Here is a 21,540-nt window from a genome sequence, read left to right as displayed (position 1 = left end):
AACAATAGAACAATGGGGTGGCAGAGGGATAGAGACTGAAAGAGACAAATGTGAGACAGACCACGAAAGACACCCAGATAACAAATTAACTCATATGAGTGTAACTCCTGTTCAAGGTTGTGGCTGGCAGCATTATTTTAGACACTTGTATAAACTCTAGACGAGCAGCTGTCAGGTGTTGGGATATTTCTGCTATGTAATGAGGTGGAAAATGACATGTGGTGAGTAAGTTCTACCAAAAATATATATACGTGTTTGCCTCCTGGTGGTGTGGCTGGTCTGAAACAGATTCACGTTAAACTCTGAATGGATCCAAACGGCCAGTAAGAGGGGTCTCATTTCGAAACCACAAGCAGTTACGCTCTTGAGATCAAGGTCTCAGTACATGGCTGAAGGTATATCTCAGAAGGAGGACACTTGTTCACGGTGACAGTGGACACAGACCACAGTACCTTTCTAAAGGAACAACCAACTGAATTCTAGTAAATTAAATGCAAAACAATATATGCACTATATGACATATGTTTAATACATTTCTACAGGCATTATACAAAATTTTACGGGCATTATAAGTATTCAGACCTGTTCCAGTGACTATATGACCTTAAATTCATCAGTTCATAGAAAGTTCACAGAGGCTAAAACCAAGCTCGCTTTTCAGAAGTTAAAAACATGGGTTAGTCCTCGTTTTGCTACTGTCTAAGAAAACATCCACCAAGTGTTCTAAACACGTATCACTTTCCTATTTAAATAGACCGCTATTTCTGAGCAGGGGCGGGGGGTGTACACACCTTCTCCAGAGATCGCAGCATGTTCTGTCGCTCTTTCAGCTTCTGGATGCTGATGATGATCTTATGTCGTGCCCCCTTAGTTACGTTCTACACAAGAGATTACCATGTTACCATGCGTGTGACCTCAGGCCACCTGCAATATTACACATCTTGCATGTTGTAAACAGACTAGCGATTACATTAAGAGGAGCATCAGGTAGAGGTTTCTTTATCGCTTCAATGCCGCTGCATAATTCCAAGTGGCAGAGAGCAAAAGTGGAACATGGCACATGACCCAGACCATGTCATATACGTGATGTCTGGACATGGAACTTCTAAACAGGGCATACAAGTTAATGTCATTCGTTCACCAGCACAGTGAAAGGACCACCTTCTTCATGTCAGAAAGGAATTGGAAAGCCTGTTCACATATTTCTCATTGTTTCAGTTCACTGCTCATCAATAAGTGGCTACCAAAGAGAACTTGCTGTATTTGCACTGATGGGTTGTTAGTATGAAAATCTCCACCTAAATGCCCACATCAATCCCCACCCCACCCGGCTGACCTGCACCTCCAGGTGCTGCTCCGTCAATGACATCATCTCCTCATAGGTCATGGTGGAGAAGAGAGCAGCATACTTGTGCAGACGTAGACTCTTCAGCCACGCTGGCACATCTGTGGGGTGCACACACACACACACACACACACACACACACACACACACTTACACTTAGTATACATCTCATATAAGGCCAGTAGAGCATGCATGTGCACACGCATGCCTACTGACACATCCCATCTTAGCATAGGAGTACGTGCAAACACACATGCACACACAGACACCTAAGCTCAGGTGCAAAGCATCTGAGGGAATTTGAGGGAAAGTTGAGAACACTACTGTGTACAGGGTGTCCCCTGTCCACGAACCACTAATGAAGGGTGTTCACTGAATGACCGGTGGCCCCACGTGCCCCCCGGCTGGCATCCGGAGAAGATCCTCACCTCGCATGCCGCTCCCCTCGTCGTGGAATGTGCTGCGGATGGCCATGCCCAGCCCTGAGCCATCCTCCAGGTGCTCGCTGCCACCACTGCCCGATGACGCCACGCTGCTCTGCGGCGAGAGCGGGGCATGGTCAGTGGCTGGGGGCCGGCCCCGCAGGTCCTCCTGGGACAGCCAGACGTGGCCCAGGGGCTGGTTGGAGGGCCCGCTCATTGGGGGGGTTAGCGATACAGAGCGCTTCAGGGGACTGTGCTGGCTCCCAGGGAGGACTTCAGCATGCCGCACGCACACACACACACACGCACACACACACACACACACACACACACACACACACACACACACACACACACACACACACACACACACACACACACACACACACACACACACACACGATGATAAAAATGATCCGTTTAGTATACGTACATAATTATGCACTATGTTACATAACCTTTACATCAGCATTTCAAAGGTGTTGAACGCAGGCAGGACTGCTAACCGTACTGCACCTTAAACTGGGACCTGACCACACCAACAAGATTCACTCTCCATCCAAGCAGAATGAGCATCTTAACAGAATTTTCAGGTATTGCAGAATACATCAATATCAAGTTTTAATGAATCTGAGGAGCACGCTACAAACCTGGATTCGTCGAGTTAGCAAACAAACTTTAAGCCTCAGCTTATAATAGAGTGTGAGGGAGAAAAAAAAAAAAAAGTTCCTGGGCTAAGCACAGAACAAAGAGGCCATTCGGATCGCGGGAACAGTGACTCCAGCTTTTTAGCGCACTCTCCGGTCCTCAGTTCTAAACTGCGCTCCTACTTCTCCCCCTTCAGAAACCCTTCTCTGAGGGCTTTCCTCACCGCCGTTCCGACATTAGCCAACAGCCGGGTCCTGTGCGTTGCTTGGGCGGAGCTAGCAGTTTCCATGTCACCTGTGCTACAGGTGGGCCTTTCAGCCTGCCTACTGCCAGCCGAGCACGAGCGCCTAGGACAGGTAGAGGAGGGAGCAGGGGAGGCGATTGGGAACGCAGCACTTTATGCACCGGTGAGGGCCAGGCTGCTCCCCCTATACGCGCTGGAGTAACTGTTTGGGCTATGTATAGGGCAAACACGGCCCAGTTTAAAATAAGCGCCCAGCTAACATTACAAGTTCCAGTCCCTAAATATTAGCCATTTCCCCTAAATACAGACACCACAAAGGATACCTTACAAGGGAAGGAACCCGCAGGCATGTGCTGCTCAGCATGGACAGGGGTGTGTGTGTGTGTGTGTGTGTGTGTGTGTGTGTGTGTGTGTGTGTATACGCGCACACACACGTGTAAGGGAGGCAGTGAGATACCACACTAAAAACTTAAAATGTTTTTAACAGTAATCCAATTTGGTGGGATGCGTCATCAATCCCCTCCGGAATCTTTACCCAACACTCACCTAAAATGTTTGAAACTTTAAATACAGGGCTCATTTTTTAGCAACTTAAAGCAAATCACTAATAGTCTATCTTTCTTTAATTAAGCAAACAAAGCACCAAATGCGGCACCCAACAGATAAACAGCCGCTCTAACAATGTGCGTGGAGGGCAATATTACCTCAAGGGACACGCACTGAAGCTGACTAATTGCAAAGGAGTGCCTGTTCATGGTGGATCACAGAGAAAAGAGTGGTGAAGTTTTTTTTTTTGGTAGGGTTCACCCTCAACGCGGGCTGACATAAAGGCGATCTTGTGGAGCAGTTTTAAAGGCTGTTTTATTTTTATCTCCAGCTGTCTCCTTCATCAGGAAAAAAAAGACCCTTGCATTCTACGCTGGAAATATCCTGCTCTAACCACAGATATGTTCAATAGGAATATCTTTGTTATGTCCTCTTCTCGCTCACACACCGTGTACACCCCCACACCACCCCCAAGTCTTTTAAGGGGCTTTAATACAAGTTTATGGGACCTCTGGGTAAGACTAGTGCTAACACCTCTGGATGAGAGGGAAGTGTATGGATAAGCCTCAGTCACTGGCCCGGTAAACGCTGAGGTTGTGTCAGTGATGTCACTGCTCAAGTGTGTATACCATGTTGCAGGGTGACTGCGTTTTCTTTGCCTGGAGTGAACATAACATAGTAGCTCACTAACCCCAATATAGTAGCTCGGTAGCTCACACAGTAGCTCACTAGTCATAACATCATGAAGTCTGGAGATCTGAAATCTGACCTGAAATTTGATCAGTATGAATATCACAGTTTTAAACTAAATAAGGGTTTTTGAGCAAGTTATATAAATAAGGGCTGAGCTTTAAGTTATTATTTTAGCAGTTAGTTGTCTGATTAAGCCATATTCTTTTAATTATATACGCTTACATACATTGGGTAATAAATTTATCCTAAAATCTACTACTTAAAACTGGATTTAATAAAGGATGAAACTTATGACGGGTCTCCGACCTGTGATTATGTCCCACTTTTGAACATCAGCAAATGAATTTAATCCATGTCATGTGCTCCCAACACATGCTTTCTAGTCCTTTAAACCTCCTGATCAAGAGAACACTCATAACAGCTGGCAATGTTACACATAAGTTAAATTTCTAGATTGTAATCACCACTCAAAGGCCCAACACTGATGTCACTTAAGGTGAGTGTCGAACATCTTTGAATTACCTTTGCTGTTTACATAACTGTTGAGGGAACAGCACGGTCATAAATGAATAGTTCAGCATTTCACCAAGAATGCCTGTGACAGTTTCATGAGTGCCAAATTAACACAGTGCCGATCATTCAAGCCAATACAGATTAAGGGAATAAGAAATCTTACATGTTTATACAGTATAAATCCTGCTACTGAAAGGGTTCTAAATTATGAATAAGTTACAAGATTGCTGAATGGAGGGGTGGGGTGTTTAACATCCTGCAAGTACGACTCCTTTTGGGAACGACTCCAATTCAACAGGATTCCAACCACAGGCAGTGGTAGCTCTGTGGTTAAAGTACTTCACTTGTAACTGGAAAATTGCCAGTTCAAACCCCACCACCAAGTTGCCACTGTTGGGCCCCTAAACAAGGCCCTTAACCCTCAACTGCGCAAACTGTATTCAGTCACAATTATAAGTCACTTTGGACACTAGCGGCAGCTGAATGCCGTAACGTAACGTTTTACCCCTTCCCAGCCTCCAGACCCCCCCCCCCCAACCCCAGGCTTTCACTTACTGGAGTTGGTCCCGCTGCCCGTCCCCACAGTGTTTATGGTGGAAGGGACAGAGGAGGACGGGTAGAGGAGGAGGTGTCCGTTCTCGCAGCCGTGCTGCGCATGCCAGCCAGCCAAGCCAGAGTCTCTGGAGCCCTGCCAGCCATTGAGGCGGTCGTCGGAACCGTAGCGCTGGTGCTGGCCATAGAGGTGCTGCGCCTGTCCCGGGTGCGAGGGTGGGGTGCGCTCCACGGCGTCGCAGGCGGACCGGGTGGCGGCGCGCTCCTCCAGGTGGTTGAGCCAGAGGGCAAGCTCGGCGCGGTCCTCCAGGGAGGTGGCTGGGTGGATGAGGGCGTAGGACAGCAGCTGCCTGCTCTCCTCCAGGTGCCGGCCGTACTCGATGGTGTGCGCGAGGATCTTGGGTAGCAGGCGCATGTACTCGCCCTTGGCCTCGCTGTTGCCGGGCTTGAGCAGAGGCAGGTGGATCAGGACCAGGGAGATAAGGCGCTCCTTAGACTCACCCTGCCATTGGCTGATCACTCCTGGGGAGGGATGAGGGGGAGGGTTACAACACTTAAAGATTTATTTATTTTTTTAAAATAAAATTGTATTGAGGTCGATTAGCTTGGGAGAGCCACAGGAGCTTCCTGTTGAAATATTTGACTCAGGCCTGTCGCCTTTGTTTGCCTGACAGTGAACACGTCTCCTGAAGGTGTCGTATTTATGCAGACACCCCGCAATTTGCCGTCAGTTGCTAGAGCGGCAGGAATACAGGCTAATAAAGTGTCCCTGCCGCATATAGCTGGCTCCTGCTGGGGAGTGCAGACTCCTTTCCTGCTTTCTCCAAACCAGCTGCCAGACATCCATGCCATTACGAGGTGACCAAGCGGACGCTATACATATCTGCAGCCGTGCAAGCCATTGTGGCATGTCTCAGAAACATTGGGCCCATCCAGACTGAGCACAAGCTATAGATATTCCAGGGTCAGGGCCACCGCTTTGTTCACCAGCAAAAATGGAGGGCAGGTTAGTCACCAGCACGAACCTCCGGCTAAGCATGTGCGCAAGGGGCGAACCCGTGGACCTGCTCAACCACAACACAATCTGAGAATGCCATCACGTGAGGCCTGGAGCCATTTTAGGGGCAGTGGTAGCTCAGTGGTTCAGCTACTTCACTTGTCATCGGAAGGTTGCTGGTTCAAACCCCATCACTGCTAAGTTGCCAATGTTGAGCCCCTGAGCAAGGCCCTTAACCCTCAATTGCTCAAGTTGTACTCAGTCATAATATTAAGTTGCTTTGGATAAAAGCGTAAGCTAAATGTATGTTTTACAGCCTTGGTTGAGTAGCACAGATTGCTCCTGCAATAACACACACAACTTCCCATGAATAATGGAAATGCAGAACCATTACTGTCATGGTCATAAAAGGTGCATTCATAGATTTTCTCAGACACGATACAGATATATGAGGCTACATACACCTTACAGGATGTGAGAAGGCAGCCATACTGCATAGATATGTATATATCTGTGTGTGTGTATACTCGCGCAGGTTTGAAGATATACATTATTTTGGAGAGGACTGGTTCCTCTGTCTTGTTTAGGAGTGTTTAAAAAGTTGCATGATTAACACACACACACACACACACACACACACACACACACACACACACACACACACACACACACACACACACACACACACACACACACACACACACACACACACACACACACACACACACACACACACACACACACACACACACACACACACACGTCACCTAAAGTGGGTTGGGCTCAGACTAAGGGACGACTGTGTTCACCCGTGATTAAATGTTCCTCCGGGATGCCTTTTTCTGGCACTTCCATTTTTACAGGGCGACTGCAGGGCTCCGGCAAGGGGGCTGGGGTGGGGTGGGGGGCTTGGAGTGTTGGGGGGGGGGGGGCGGTTAGCCCCGTTCACGCCTTCGAGTGGTGACGCAACCCTTTGTTTTGCACACACCGGGTTTTGGTGCAGCACAGGAGTTATTCGTCATGCCCACCTCCACCCTGGCTCGGGAAAGACGGCCCGGGCGTAGAGGCCTGACCAACCACGTCTTGCCTTGGGTCAGCCTTGAAGTCTCAACGAACCCCGAAGACAACAGGAGGCATGTAAAGGGAGACGGACGAGCGACCCTCACATACTTGTGTAGCTGGAAGGAACCCCGCGTCTCACAGCAGGGAGACTATTGTTAAGGCGACGAGTCATTCTCGGGGTGAGCACTGACGAAGGCCTTCGGTCCGGGCAAATGCTCCCTTGCTAAATTTAGAGCCGTTAGTTTGGTTTGGCCCGGGCCCTGCCTCCCATCCTCCGAAATTGAATCCCTCCTGTGTCTCTTCCGTTCCTTCTACTCTTCCTTCTCTCTCTCTCTCTCCACCCCTCCGCTCCGCTCCTCTGGTGATGGAGGGAACAGGCTGCTGATACAATAGAGCATGCTCATCTCTGGGAATCTGACTTCCGCTCCATCCACCACCCCCTGCTCCTCCGCGCCGCTCTCGCTGTCTTTCCCCCGCACGTGCAAACAAACTACATTTCATCATTTGCATGGAATTTAGCAGAACTTGAAAAAGCGCCGATATATGGCAAACAAATTCAGTGTATGAACGAATACATTATTCTTTTGAAGAAATTCCTCTTTCATTCAAAATGCCATTAAAGCACAGGCCATCGACGGACATCCGTTGTGCTCCAAGCTGGGAGGAGGGAGGATATCACTGGGATATTTCAGAATTTATACTGTGGCTGGAATGTAGCTGAAATTGCTTCTCTCCCCCCCCCCCTGCTGTCCCTCTCACTCCCTGGCCCTTTCTTCACTCACTGTCTGTCTTTCTGTCTCTGACCCTTATTCCACAGAGGCTCGGGAGGGGGTGGTAAATGGAAACAGTGAGCAGACTTTCTCTGCCTTCTTTCCAAGCCATCATCAAGACCCCCCCCCCCCCACACACACACACAACTTCCTTCAACCCCACTCGCCCGTAGACACAGCGTAAATATAGAACAAAAGAGCAGTGTACGTCATGTGGTCATCTGCATGAGTCATGGTGAGAGTGAGAGCGCGAGAGTGAGAGCGCACGAGAGTGAGAGACCGAGAAAGATATTCGGAATCTGTGAATCACAGTAGGAGTCAGAGTGGTCTGGCTGAGGAAAGCCCTCCTTTACTGCGAGTCACAGTGGGAGTCCCAGCGGACCGAGTAAAGCTGCTTTACTCATGGCTGTATAGGGCCAAACAGGGCCTGCCGAATTCTACGTGGCCTCTGGCTCCCAGCAAACACAGTGCCAAGGGTGTAGCTCTCAAAGATTCCAGCTTGGTGCCAAGCTTGTGTTCCCCCTCTACCCGCAAGCCCCACCCCGAGCTTCCCATCAGCCAATAAAGGAAGCTGCTCTTCAGCGTCACAGAGTTCGATCAGAAAGTGAGAGGTGAGACTATGAAGACCCTGGCATTGGTCCCTGACCCCACCCTCCACCTTCACGCTGCTGCTCCCACAGCATGGATCAGGGTTATTCCCTTCAGGCTCCAGCGGAGCGTCATTCCGTCACTCCACGTCTGCCTGTGAGAACCAGCAGTCCTCAGGCCTCCAGCATCACTGTGTCGGCAATCCTTCAGCCTGGCAGGCTGATCTGGTCGAGCTAGGCCGGGCGCTGAGAAGTGGAACACAGCGCAGGCCTTGGGGAGAACCTCGGGCAGAACACAAGCAAGAGCAGGCCATGGCAAAAATGTTGGCAGAGGTAAGGGAGAAAACATCCGATAACCTTAAAAAAAAAAAAGAAGTAAAATAAAAAATTACTCAGGGGCACAGGCATGTGCAGGCACAGATGCGCATGCGCACACACACAAGGAGACAAAGAGGCACACACACACACACACACACACACACACACACAGAGAGACAAAGCCAAAGCCAGACAAATTCTAAAAGAACTCATTGTTCTATGGCTAAAATTAACAATCTACACTATACAGATTTTACCAAACTGACACAGATTGTCAACAGGGAGATGACAAAATACCCAAACCCACAACAACAACCCCCCCCCACCCACCACACACACACACACTCTTGCACGGGAGGAAAGCTGTTTGTCAGACACATGATTCCCTTGTTCTAAATATAGCCCCTCAACATCACCCAATCCCAACACCACTAGGTTAGAGATAACGCCCTATTTTTACAAGATCAGTGAACACCACACACACACACACACACACACACACACACACACACACACACACACACACACACACACACACACACACACACACACACACACACACACACACACACACACACACACACACACACACACACACACACACACACTTTGGTCTCTGTACTGCCCAGATGTACTCTAAAAACACACCTCTAGACTGCAGGAAAACGGGCATGGCCCGGCTGGGCGCTACAGTGTCTGCAGCTCTCTGTACAAAGTTCACACTGTAGCAGAGCGTAGTGCTCACCTCCGCACGCCTGTGGCCTGCATCGGGCCTGTTGGCTCTACAAACAGAAGGAGATCTACTGCGACCGTTCCCTTTTTATAGTTGTTGAGTCAACACGAGGAGGACACAGCATGTTCCCACAAGAGTGACGCACCACCTTCAAGCTTTCTGTGGAGGGCAAGGGCTACTAACTCAGCACACCTGCTGTCTGTTTCCCCTAAAGAGCAGAGGACAATGGGATTAGGGGAAGAACAAAATAAATACAGGCACAGATAAGTGGGTTAGCGCCGAGGCTTTGGTGATGGCTAGCTAATTATGAATCTGCAGAATTAAGTGATTTGGGCTGGGGTGGGGGGGTGGGTGAGGATATACGTAAAACACCCCCACCTACTTACACCCATCCACACCCACCCACAGAAAAAAAAGGACTGCGACTGCTAAGACAGATCCAAGAGATCTGTCTGTGAGAGAGAGAGAGAGAGAGAGAGAGAGAGAGAGAGAGAGAGAGAGAGAGAGAGAGAGAGAGAGAGAGAGAGAGAGAGAGAGAGAGAGAGGGAGGAAAAGAAGTGAAGGGGGGAGAGGAGAAAGAAACAGACAAGCAGAAAGAGAGCCAGAGAAGGAGGCAGAGACAGAGAGAAGGAGAGGCAGTGAGGATGACTCCACCCTTCTCCCCTCGGCCTCCTCTCCGTGTTCCAGCTCAGCTCTGAGGAATGTGCTGGCATACCACAGGTCCAGCAGTGGAATGTGCAGTTTTCCGAATGGCTCTGCACTGCATCTGAAGCCATGCTGGTTAGACACATACTTCCTCTTTGAGATCACTCCCCCCAGACGCTACGGGATTGCGCACTACCTTAAACGGCCGAGTTCTAATGTGTCCAGCAGAGTGCGGGGTGGGGCGGTTGTGAGCGCGAGAGAGAGAGAGAGAGAGCGCGTGAGCCCCAATACATAAGAGATGGTAGAGGCTTGTATGGGAGGCACTGGGCTCCTGGGGGCTCAAGCCAAGCTGTGGTGACACACACCTGTGGAGGGGCGGGGCCAGGCAAACCACCCTTCAGACAGGGAGGGAAGGTGAGTGAGCAGCATCCTACCAGGCGCTCTGACGGTGCCCTCGCAACCCACCTCGAGCACCAGCAGCAGCTCGGCCAGCTGTGGAATCCCTACAGGCTTGCGCAGGGCTCGCATCTAAAGCAGAGCATGCAAAACACACCGACATAAGGGCGTAACAATACATCGGTTCTTATCGATGTATCGATTCTAAATGTTATGATGTGACTTTTATTGATTCAAAAGTCATGAAGCTACTGAGAGCTGTCTACTTTCATTCGATCAGACCGTAATAAATATTTACGGCCAACCAGACTTTATGGTAAAATACTTTGCATCATGTCAATGATATATTACTAAACAGAATTGTGTCATAATGCATCATAGCAACCTTTCACTGCCTTAAGCATCAAAATCATAGTGCATTGTAAAAGGTTTTACTCCCCTAATATAATAAGACGTTCCATTGTACACAAAAGCACACCAAGCAACACTTCAGCTCACTACAGAAAACTCCAAAACATACTGTCACGGTGCTGCCCCCCTGCCTAGAGTGGCCCACACACCGAGGTGGTTACACACACGGAATTTATGTTTAATTTATACACGGGTTTATGTTGTGCTCACGTTAATCGCCACTTGTTCTTGTTTGTTAGTCCACGCCTCCCTCAGGTGGTTTGCGTTGTCCGTCAGTAACGACACCACCTGGGAGCTATTATGTCATTATACTACACTTTATTTAAGCCAAACTACAGCAACACTGCCACTACAGCATATTAAAAAAGTACCCAACAGGACAGAGTCAAAATTACAGCATATTGAAAATACACTGCTGACCTGAACCTCACCTGGGTATCTCATCAGCGTGTGTGTGTGCGCGCGCGCATAAGCATGAGGCTTAGGGCTCATGCATAAAGTTCAAGTATTTGTAAGGAAATCTGCAGTAAAACTTAAAGTGGGGAGACTTTGGGAGGTCAATTCCCGGCTTCCAGGGCTGGACCCGCCACTCTGCCGGTGGCTTTCCAGTCTACGCGGTGATTGACACACCACGACACGCTGTTATGTGTCGGAGCCCTGGGAGAGATGGGGGCTGATTTAATGCTGGTCTTGGAGAGTGTACTCTTAACGCTTTGCTGCTTGTTGGCCGGTACTGGAGGGTGCGTGCGTGTGTGTGCGTGTTCTTCCCCACTTCCTTCTAGTTGTGTCTACATGTGAGCTCAGAGCATGTGCACCTCTGCATCAGGAGTGTGGGTGTGCTGGCCTTCAAGCCAGCCTGGAGAGACAGTGGAGGCGGGAAACACCTGGCCTCAGCCAGTGGCAGCCGCTGTCGTGGAGGCCCCGAGACACACGGCTATTGTTCCAGCACGAACGATGAGCTCCTTCTCTCCGCCTTGCACTCTTCCTCTCTCAGTCTCTCTCTTCCCCTTCATCTCTCTCTCTCTCTCTCCTTTGTGGGTTACAGGAAGTGCATCATAGTCTACATTTGCACCTCGGTCCAGTTCTGCATTCACACTACTATTTTAGAAAAGGTCCTTTCAGACAACACACGCAAAGAGAAACAAACAGTTTTCTGTTCATGCCAAAGCAAAAGACTGCAACCAGCTCATACTGAAAAAGCATACTCAACATGAACCTGTCAATTGTCTGGGTTGTTTGGGAGATCATGGTTTAGTCACAGAGCTCACTGTTCACTGATTAGTGCTGAGAAACCTCCACGTTCCCAGAAGTCCTGCTGGTGAGCTCTCTCCTAGGAAGTGCCGTACAAGAAATAGCAAGGGGCAGAAAGCTGAGGGTGCGACGAAGGCCAGTCTTTCCGTGTACCTGCGGAAGCTGGGTGTTTGCGCAGCTCGGAATGTCGCCGGTGCAAGCTATGCTCGGAATGTGGGCTGAGAGCATGTGGATTTAGGGGGTCTATTTAAAGAAATGGCCAGCCCAAGCATCCCCCCCCCCCCCCCAAGCCTCAATAATGCTCATTTTCCTCCCGGAAAGAAATCGTAATTTCTGTACCTGCTGGGACAGAAAAAATCCCCTATGGATTATTTCACTGAAGGGGGTTATACAAATATCAGGAGAAATAGTTAACAGCAAACAGGCAAACAGCCTTGAGTGGAATATGCTTAATCTCTAATGCACCATCTCACACCCACCCTTGGGCTAGTTTTAGGTCAAGGCAGAGGCTGCGAAGGGATTCTCCGACCAGCTAGACTGAGCATAGTCAGCACATTTTAAGTCTGCGCACAGTAGAGCATTGTGTCCTGCTACACAGCCAATACGGAACTACTATTGGCAGCTGCGGTCAAACGTCCAGCAGCTAGAGCCTCCAGGAGACAACTGTGTGTGTGGTGTGTGTGTGCGCGCGCACACGAACGCACGTATTTGCAGGCGAGAAAAGGTGCAAGCATCTTTGTGTTCCATCAGATTTGAGCATGCAGCAACAGCACAAGCTGTTAGCTACAGAACTGGTCTAATTGAGTGGGTGCACAGCGAGTGGGGAGCAGACCCCAGTCGGACCCTAGAGGAGCAGCCGTCCCGAGGTGCGAGCAGCCCCCTGGCCGTCTGCTTAGACCTCAGCCGTCATACAAACTACTGCCTCGGGCTCAGGGCTAGAGTGGTACTGGCCGTATTAGTGTCGTTATATTCCACCCCCCACCAGGCTGTTTCAGAGCTGGGGTAGAAGTGTGCAAGCAGATGGGCCTGCTCCGACTGCTGAAACGATGCAGAATAGAGCAGGAAACCCTTCCAGAACACCCATCCCCCTCCACTTCCCTCCCAGATGTCAGGCACAGGTCGAGACGTGATGACGCAGGAACGATCTCCCTGTCTCTCTCTCTCTCTCTCTCTCTCATACAGTTGTCCTTAGGAGTCCCATTCACAAAAAGCACACTCCTCCATCTACACGCATGGGACACTCTGCTCAGGAAACGGGACTTGGCATTTCCGATTTAAACCAGAAAAAGGGTCTCTTGGATAAGCTACAGTCATACATTCTTTTCACTGATGATTCTTCATACTCCATAACAACACCCCCCCCCCCCCAAAAAAAGAAATGCTGATGTGCAAGTAATCATAAGAATAGACTCAAGTGCTGATGTCATCCAATCTCAGCACATTTTCCAAAACTAGCGTGACCTTTTTTAAGAGGAAGGATAAAGAAACATTGTTCAGGCTTCATTTAAATTTTACTTTTTTAAATTGTATTTTTTGCATCATGCATTTTAGAAGAGACAAAAAGTTACTTTACTGAACTAAGTAGATTTGTAACAAAAGTTTTACTGAATCTGGGTCCACAGCCCTAAAGGGTAATCAAATAGCAAGGAAACCCATCTGCCTCTGCACGGCATAAATTAGACAGATTGAGATTATCATTAGAGATGAAGCAGAACTTAACAGTAGTCATCAGACTGCATACAATGAACTGTGAAGACAACTAACGTGTTAGATATAGGAAGACCAGCAATCCAGCATGAGGTTTTTGGAAGGGATCAGGAAGGGAAACATACGCACCTAAACATCTCCAGTTCCACATGCAGATGGTGACACCACGCCCAAACATCTCCAGTGCCGAGAGCAGGAAGAACGGCAACAGGTGTCATACAGCAGGAACTCCCACTGGTGTCAATTCAACCAGCGCAGCAGCAATGGTTGCTAGGCTACTTCAGGTACAGTGATGATGGTCTGGTGCAAACAGAGGCTCTCGCTTAAGGCTTGTGATTATGTCTTGACTCCCAAAACTGACAGAATCATTATACTACAGCTAGGGGTCTTTGCATTAAAACAAAACAAACCAAAAATAAAAAAAAAACTGTTCTCTGCTATAATTTTCATAATTGCAGGTACTGAAAGACCCTGAAAGAACTTGTAACTACACATTTGTTGTGATATTAGGGCCCTGGCTTCCGGGTATGCAACAGAGTATGGTTCTTTGTGGGTCAAAAGGATGCGTCTCGAAATATTTAAAAGTAGAACCACTTAAAAGCTGAGTGAGGGCTTCTCAGTTGGTGTCTCCATCAGCAGGAAAAAATCAACTCCATACATGAACTGAAGAAGGCTGATTCCCTCATGTGGTGCCCTGTCCTAGTGCCCAGACACCTAACGAGGGACACAGTACTGCAGGGGCTCTCCCCATGTAGAAGGTTCAAGGAAGGCAGCTTTCTCAGATTGCATGAGAGCACAGCAAAGAAACTACTGTTGTGCTCAGTTCTGCGTAATCATCGGTGGTTGCTAACAGCAGCATCACTCTTGTAGCCGTGTATGATAATGGGCACAGCCTAGCAATGGTAACTCCATCCCCGCGGGACTCAGGTGATGGAGTTGGTATGGCTCTACTGCCTGGCTCTCAGAGGCACAATGAAAATGATACCAGGTGAAGAAACTACTCTTTCAACATATGAAAGAATATCAGGAACAACAACAACAAAACCTTTGGAAACTAGAAATAAAAGTGCATACATAATTCATTTTGTTTTGTATTTCTACACGCATTCAAGTAAAATAGTTGAGATATTTAATGTTCTGTATAGTCCAAACAAGGCACTTTTGTTAAAATAAATTAAGCTGTGTGTTGTCTACCATATACATAGTTTAAGGCAGTTATTATATCTTTAACACAAGATCTTAACACTTACAAAGACCTTATAATCTGGCGCAAAAGTCATAATAACAATAATAATATCATCATCATGCATACTGCCTATATATTAGTTACCAAAATCAATTACCTTAAAGTAACAGATTGCTAAGTTTCAAGACTACAAGGACCTTAAGGTTCAGTGTACCTCTGATACTTGTGAATTATTCTGCAAAAGATTTAACAACTGGAAAATAACCAATTATTACAATATTACTATTGTTACTATATAAATGATCCTAGCTCAAGTGAAGATTATGAACACCCCCTCGATTGGCTCTGTTGATAAACATTGTTATGGGAACATGAAAAGTCCAATGTCTGAATTGCAAGACAGTTTGTTAACAAGATCTGGTCCCCATTCCCAACGTTCCATCGGAGTGCATGAAACACTGCACGGAGGTCCAGAAATAAACTGTTTCCTCGTGCGTACATGTAACAAAACAGCTCGCCATAAAAAAAGAACAAGCACAAATGCGTCCCAGACAGCACCATGAGGTTCTTTTAGGGCAGCTGGGTGCGATAGTTGGTATAGTATAGTGGGACAACTACGTTACCTGTTCCCATGGGGGACTGGGATTCAGTCCTCTATGCAGACAAGTGTCCCATGCTATATCAATAAGTGTGCTTGGGCAAGACCTCTAACACCACATTCACCTACCTCTGTGTAACATGATTGTAAGTCACTCTGGCCATCATCGTATGCCAAATGCATGTTGGTCACTAAAGAGAGAGTTATTACACCAATGGTTGAGGGGAAATTTAGCGGCAATATTTGTAGACTATTGGTTTCAAAATACTCATTGTCTGAGGACTGATCATTTCCTTTAAAATTATAACAGAGAGAAAAAAAAAACCAAACAAACAGATTTTTCAATTAAGATGCAACAATTCCAGAATAGCAGCCACGTCAAAACCTTAATGATCCCATATTCAACAAACTTAATTTACTGAGCAACACAGCCCAAAGAGTAGTTTCAGTCCAATTGACATGAAAAAGGGTTCTCTACAACTGCAATATCGAGACACATCTATTTCTGAACTAGCCAAAACATCGATACTAAAGACCTCAGTTCATCAACTATAAAACGCAGCACACAGTGGATTAAAAAATCCAGTTTGTTAGTGATGTCTTCTGTGAAGCCTAACATGCCCCATGGCTGCTTAGAGCCAAATGCAGCACTGGGTACATGGGAGATGATGCCGGTGGGCATCTGGCATTTCTAGAAGGTATGCTGCACAACATCTCCTAGTGAGGCCACCAAGGTGGAGAAAGAACGCCATCTCAAATCACTCTCCATCTCTCTCTCACACACACACACACACACACACACAGGCATAAAGTCAGTCATTCATGACTCATTAACAACTGGGCTCCCCTGTCCTAGCCCAACACCAGAGCCCCCTGCCTCAGGGCCAGTAAGGCAGGGAGGCAGAGAGAAGTGGCAGCTGAAGGTGAACCATCCAATCAGACTGGAACATAACCCACCAGTCACACCCTCATACACACACGAGCGCAAACTCAATTTACCCGTCAGACCATGTTTGGGGGGGAAAAAAAAAAAAAGTACTCAACACTATGCAATTATGAATTTTAATAAAATCCAACTTAGTGACTACTACAGGTTGTAGGTTTTAAATTTATCTTCCAGCATCATATAGTGGACAAATAACGTACCACAACTGACAAATTATAGTGTCTACACAGAAGTACTTTCAAAGTCAGTCACTCTATGGGTGTGTGATGCTGAGATAAGCAACAAATACATTGCATCACTTGGGTCAGAGAACAAGGCTGCTTCTTCAGAGTCAAATAAGTAAGTCATTGTTGGTTCCTTTCATTAGTACAGTTCTTTCCAAATAGTTGCGTCCTTCCACTTGAATTTCCAGCTGCAAGTTAACCCACTCACACACAGAAACCATTCTGAACATGGTTACTACTATTGCAAAAAATAAAGCCAATAAGCTAAAACCCAAAGAGAAGGTGCATGTGTGCAATAACTGAGATGGTCAAATCTAAAAAACACAAACATTAAATTTCACACCTTTAATAACCATTTTAGGTGACATTTTCTAGGTGCCAGTACTCATTTCAAAATTTCAAAAACATATACATAAAACCAAAGGCCTTAAAACAGATTCCAGTCAGGCTCAAAGGGGCACTGATCCACACAGATTCCTGTACACAGAAATCTCAGAGAGAGCAGGGCCCAACTTCCCCCAGCGTAGCACATGACCATCTGAAAAAACTGATCATCCAAGCAGAGTAACAAAAGAGTGCACTCTCTCTCTCTCTTTGGTGAGTCAAGAGGAAGCTGACACAGGTACGACTGACTAACATGGCCCGGGGTCAATCAAGAGAATAAAATAAAATGAAGATGGCCATGACGAGACACACGTTTTTTTTCCTGACAGGCTTGAAAGGTCAGAAATGCATACATGCATACAAATTCAGTCATTTGTGAACTCTCAAGAGCGACTTCTTGGAATGGGAAGTCCAGGTCTAAGTAAAACTGTATAAATATATTCATTCTGCACAAACCTTTCAACTGCCAACACCTGAAGAGACTCTACATAAAGTTACATCAATGAAAATACAAGGGTGGTCTGCCTTAGAAGCTTTGTGTCCATCTCTTTCATCAAGTTATATTAAGACCAAGTTATATTATATTCACTATGTTATATTAAGTTATATTACGATCTTATATTGTACATATAAGAGGACATTATTAGCAAATGTGTATAACAAGAAACAAATAAAATCACTTAACCGTAGGAATAAAGGCAAAAGGTGTAACTGCAGCCAAGCACACTGCTAATCTGCTGCTGCTAAGCAGGACACCATCCAACACTACACAGATTTTTTTTATAGGCTGATTTGATTATCAAGGTTTTTGTTTCCATGGCCACTCACTCTCCACACACAACAAACTGGACCACAGACCTTCCACCAGTACAGATGGGTACAACTCACTACTTCAGTGAAGATTCCAGAAGGGGAAAGGGATAACAATGAATCAACACACCTGGAGCTTCGCAAATCCTTGCAACTTCCGAATGAGTACAGAATGCAAAACAACCCAACCCAACCCAAGCCAAGCGACAAGGTTAGTATCGGCGAACACCAATAACCTCATGCACCTGTTCCTCTCATTCCCAGTCCAAAAGCACCTGCTCTCCGAGAAGCCTGGCGTATAGTGGGAGAAGGAAGGAGTTGCCATACATACTAACCTGGATTATTGGCATCCACTTCCAGAACGTGCAGCTCGGTGCACTCGGCCAAGGAATGCTCAAGGCAGAGCTGCAGAAAGCGAGCCTGAGTACGGCTCACCCGCTTCAGCAGAGACAACAATGCCACGGTCTGCTCGCACTCATTCCAGCCCTTGAACCAGCTGGCCAGGACGCCCACCTGGTCGCGAAACATCATGGTCTGGTGGGCAGCACTGAAGACTGGCACACAGGTTCAATGGCAGGGAGAGGGCGTTAGAGAGAGAGAGAGAGAGAGAGAGAGAGAGAGAGAGAGAGAGAGAGAGAGAGAGAGAGAGAGAGAGAGCCCTTCAATTGCACTGGCAGGGGAGGGCGGCACGTTACTGCCCGTAACGTGCTGTGGAGCGGAGATCACGTCACAGCCGGATCCGGGAACGCATTCAAGCCCCACTTTATCTGCTTAGAAGAAGTCGGACCAGTTCTGCTTCTGAGGCCGTGGGAGGATAGCGGTTACTGAGCACTCGTGTGTGACATTATCATCCTTGGTTAATGACGAGTGGCTTGGTGGTGTGGCCTCACTGTGGGAATGAGATGGTTGTTCTCCCAACCTCTAGCAGTGAGGACTAACAGAACAATGACTCTCAGCTCTCCTCCTGTGTAGAGTGTCACTGTAGGTCTACTGTTGATGGCATTCTCCACAGGGAACACCTTTTAATCTGCAAAAGGTGAAGTAACAGACAGTTAAGGGAGTGGTGTGAATGGATATCCACGCTTCTTCGTTTCATGGTGGAGCATTAACAGACGGGAGCGACATGAGGTGCGAATTTCCACCGTCACGCATCCATACAAATACGCCTAGAATCTTGTTGCTGATTTCAGAAGCTATTGGAAATGCGACACTGTACTGTTGATTCAGTCCGGAAATCACACTGAGCCGACCTTGCGTGCTAATGGAGAGGCTGGTATCTTACTACATACAGACATTAAACAGGTTAAACCTTTACAGTGAGATGACACTTTTAATTCCATCCTAGGGTTGACCCTTCTTTCCTCTTATCACAAGCCACAGGCATAAGCAACAGGATAAAAATAACTGGGGTTCAAACAGCTCTTTCGGGATAGCTCACCGACATATTACGATGGTCAAACTCGTTTCAAATGGGCTTTAATAATCGATAACACAGGCTGTGTTACTCAACTTGCCTGGCAGCCCAGCCTATAAAACATTTTCTCCGCAGTAACATGTCTAAACAGAAGGAATCCATCTGAATAGCGAAGCTCGATAATCCTTAAGAGTAGCCTAAATTAACTCCGCGTTTATATCTTACCTCCCATCGCCAGCAACCTGCATAACCACAAATTCTGAACGATAATTCCGGGGGAAAAAAACTGTAGCTCGCTAGCTAGTAGGTTAGTACCTTTCCTTCAGTGGCAATCATGTATATGAAGAAGGCTGGGCAAACATGCGATCGCCGTAGAAATTCGAGCACTTCAATCGTCATTGTAATCGCACAGAATAGCAAAATCCAGAACAATCCAGATCGTCCCTAAAATACGTTCACTAAGCAAATGTAACTCTATATGGTCTAGTACTGCGCCCGTTCTGTATTTAGTTTTCACAACTCTTCAGAAAAGGGGCTAACCATTTACCTGCTTTATAATAGGCAACCCAAACAGCCTCTAGCTAGCGAGCTAAATTAATCTTTAAAACAACAGGGGCCGCATCTAGCTCTTAAGAAACATTCGTGTCAGACTAGTGGGATATTCCATCTTTTTTTCCTTAAAATCGACATGCTAGCAGAATGGCAGACATTGGGAAAATGTGTTTCTGTTTCTGCGTAGGGGTTCAAAAGACAACTAGGGATAAAAAAAAAAAAAAGTTACTCACATTTAGGCACAGTTGCATCGGAGGTGCTGCACGCGAGAAGGACGCGTCAGTTTTCAAAATGCGTGGGGAGCGGTCCCCCTTTCCTCCGGGTTGGTGTGTTTTGCCATCTTGACTAACTTTTCTCCCTACGGTCGCTGGTTTCCAGAGGAGAGTCTCAACGTCGCTTCCCACATGCTAATAATTAACACGAAGCATTACGTCAGGGGCTTGGCAGCACAAGGAAGCACAAAAATAGAGAACGGAGTTAGGAACGGATCACGTTGCCCGTCCAGCGGAGGCGACTGACGGGATTAGTCATTTTTAGAAGAAAAAAACCAAAACAAAAAAAACCGATTTCCATTCTAAATTGATGGTTATCAGGACATGAGCAAAGTTATATTATTAGGAGGAGGCAAAAGGTTTGTCCTTGGAATTCGGGAATAAGAGAAAGGATGCCTGTAGCTATTCATTCGGCTATTCATTCACGGGGGACATTACTGTGGAGAGCACAAACTTCTTATAATTCTACTGGAAGGATAGAAATCTACTCCTTGGATTCATTTGATACCACCCTTGAGTTCATTGTGCAGGGGATACTGTAGTAACGAATTCCTCCCATTAGTAGGCGTCCAGATCCACCGCAATTTTATCCATGTTTTTAATTTAGTGCTTTCTTGCAGCACACCTCCTTTTCATTTGAATGTACTAGATTAGGTCACTCGAGTTTACACGATGCTGTAGTCTAACGAATAAGACATATGAAGTTTGTCATTTATGAATCATTTATGTTAGTTATTAATTCATGTTTGTGAGACTAAGAACATTTTCTTTGAGAAACACAGCACGAAACACATCATATCACACTGTCACTGACTGCTAAAACAGTATTGTTGAATAAATGCTTAGATAGTAAATGAGTGTCAGGGTTCCAAGGGAACAGATCAAATGCACATCAAACGTAAGAAATACCTGGTGGACTGAGGACAGCCTTCGTGTAATCTTAATTTGAGAACATTTTACACAAAAAAAAACCAAAAAATAAAAAATAAAAAAAACAGTTTTTAAAAAAGGGTTCACATATTTGTGTCTAGTGTCTGTAAATGAAATGAAACCATTTTATTAGTCATAGAGCATTAGCATAATGAAAGTATGATTTAATAATTCTACATGAGCATAGATGGCACTGAATACGACTGTGTGCAACAGAACTGATCCCTTAAAGTCAGGACTTGCAACACTTACTGCTTACTGACTTACACATACTGCAGTTTTGATGCTTGCCTGGGACGGTCACTAAAGACATTAGAGCAGTGGTCACCTAACCTGTTCTTACGGATCTAGCTACTTTCCTACAGTTTAGAACGGAGTCAAAAC

At 46.7% G+C, this 21,540-nt stretch overlaps 1 protein-coding gene and 1 long non-coding RNA gene across 10 annotated transcripts in view; both read right to left on the bottom strand.

Annotated features, from left to right (window-relative positions):
• samd4a (sterile alpha motif domain containing 4A) overlaps nt 1–20,367 on the bottom strand; it is a 33,040-nt gene extending 12,673 nt beyond the window's left edge. For 3 of the 9 annotated variants that reach the window (XM_081721042.1, XM_081721043.1, XM_081721044.1), the window contains exons 1-6: nt 20,188–20,367; nt 18,324–19,015; nt 4,967–5,485; nt 1,774–2,040; nt 1,337–1,446; nt 792–878 (exon numbers count right to left, since the gene is read on the bottom strand). In XM_081721042.1, coding sequence (XP_081577168.1) covers nt 792–878; nt 1,337–1,446; nt 1,774–2,040; nt 4,967–5,485; nt 18,324–18,519 — 1,179 coding nt within the window. In that variant the 5' untranslated portion in view covers nt 18,520–19,015; nt 20,188–20,367. The remainder of the gene's footprint in view (nt 1–791; nt 879–1,336; nt 1,447–1,773; nt 2,041–4,966; nt 5,486–18,323; nt 19,016–20,187) is intronic. The other 6 variants (XM_081721038.1, XM_081721041.1, XM_081721037.1 and 3 more) reach the window with 4 other exon arrangements.
• On the bottom strand, nt 6,606–18,315 carry LOC145659327 (uncharacterized). Its single transcript, XR_014125437.1, has 2 exons — nt 9,346–18,315; nt 6,606–8,736 (listed from the first exon to the last, which is right to left on the bottom strand). It is a non-coding gene; the product is annotated as an uncharacterized LOC145659327 (long non-coding RNA).
• Nucleotides 20,368–21,540: the final 1,173 nt, after the last annotated feature.

Source organism: Electrophorus electricus, chromosome 10 (assembly GCF_041902795.1).
Source record: "Electrophorus electricus isolate QZ-2024a chromosome 10, ASM4190279v1, whole genome shotgun sequence".
In the NCBI taxonomy this organism is placed as follows: Eukaryota; Metazoa; Chordata; class Actinopteri; order Gymnotiformes; family Gymnotidae; genus Electrophorus; species Electrophorus electricus.
This window is presented reverse-complemented; position numbering and strand designations above follow the sequence as displayed.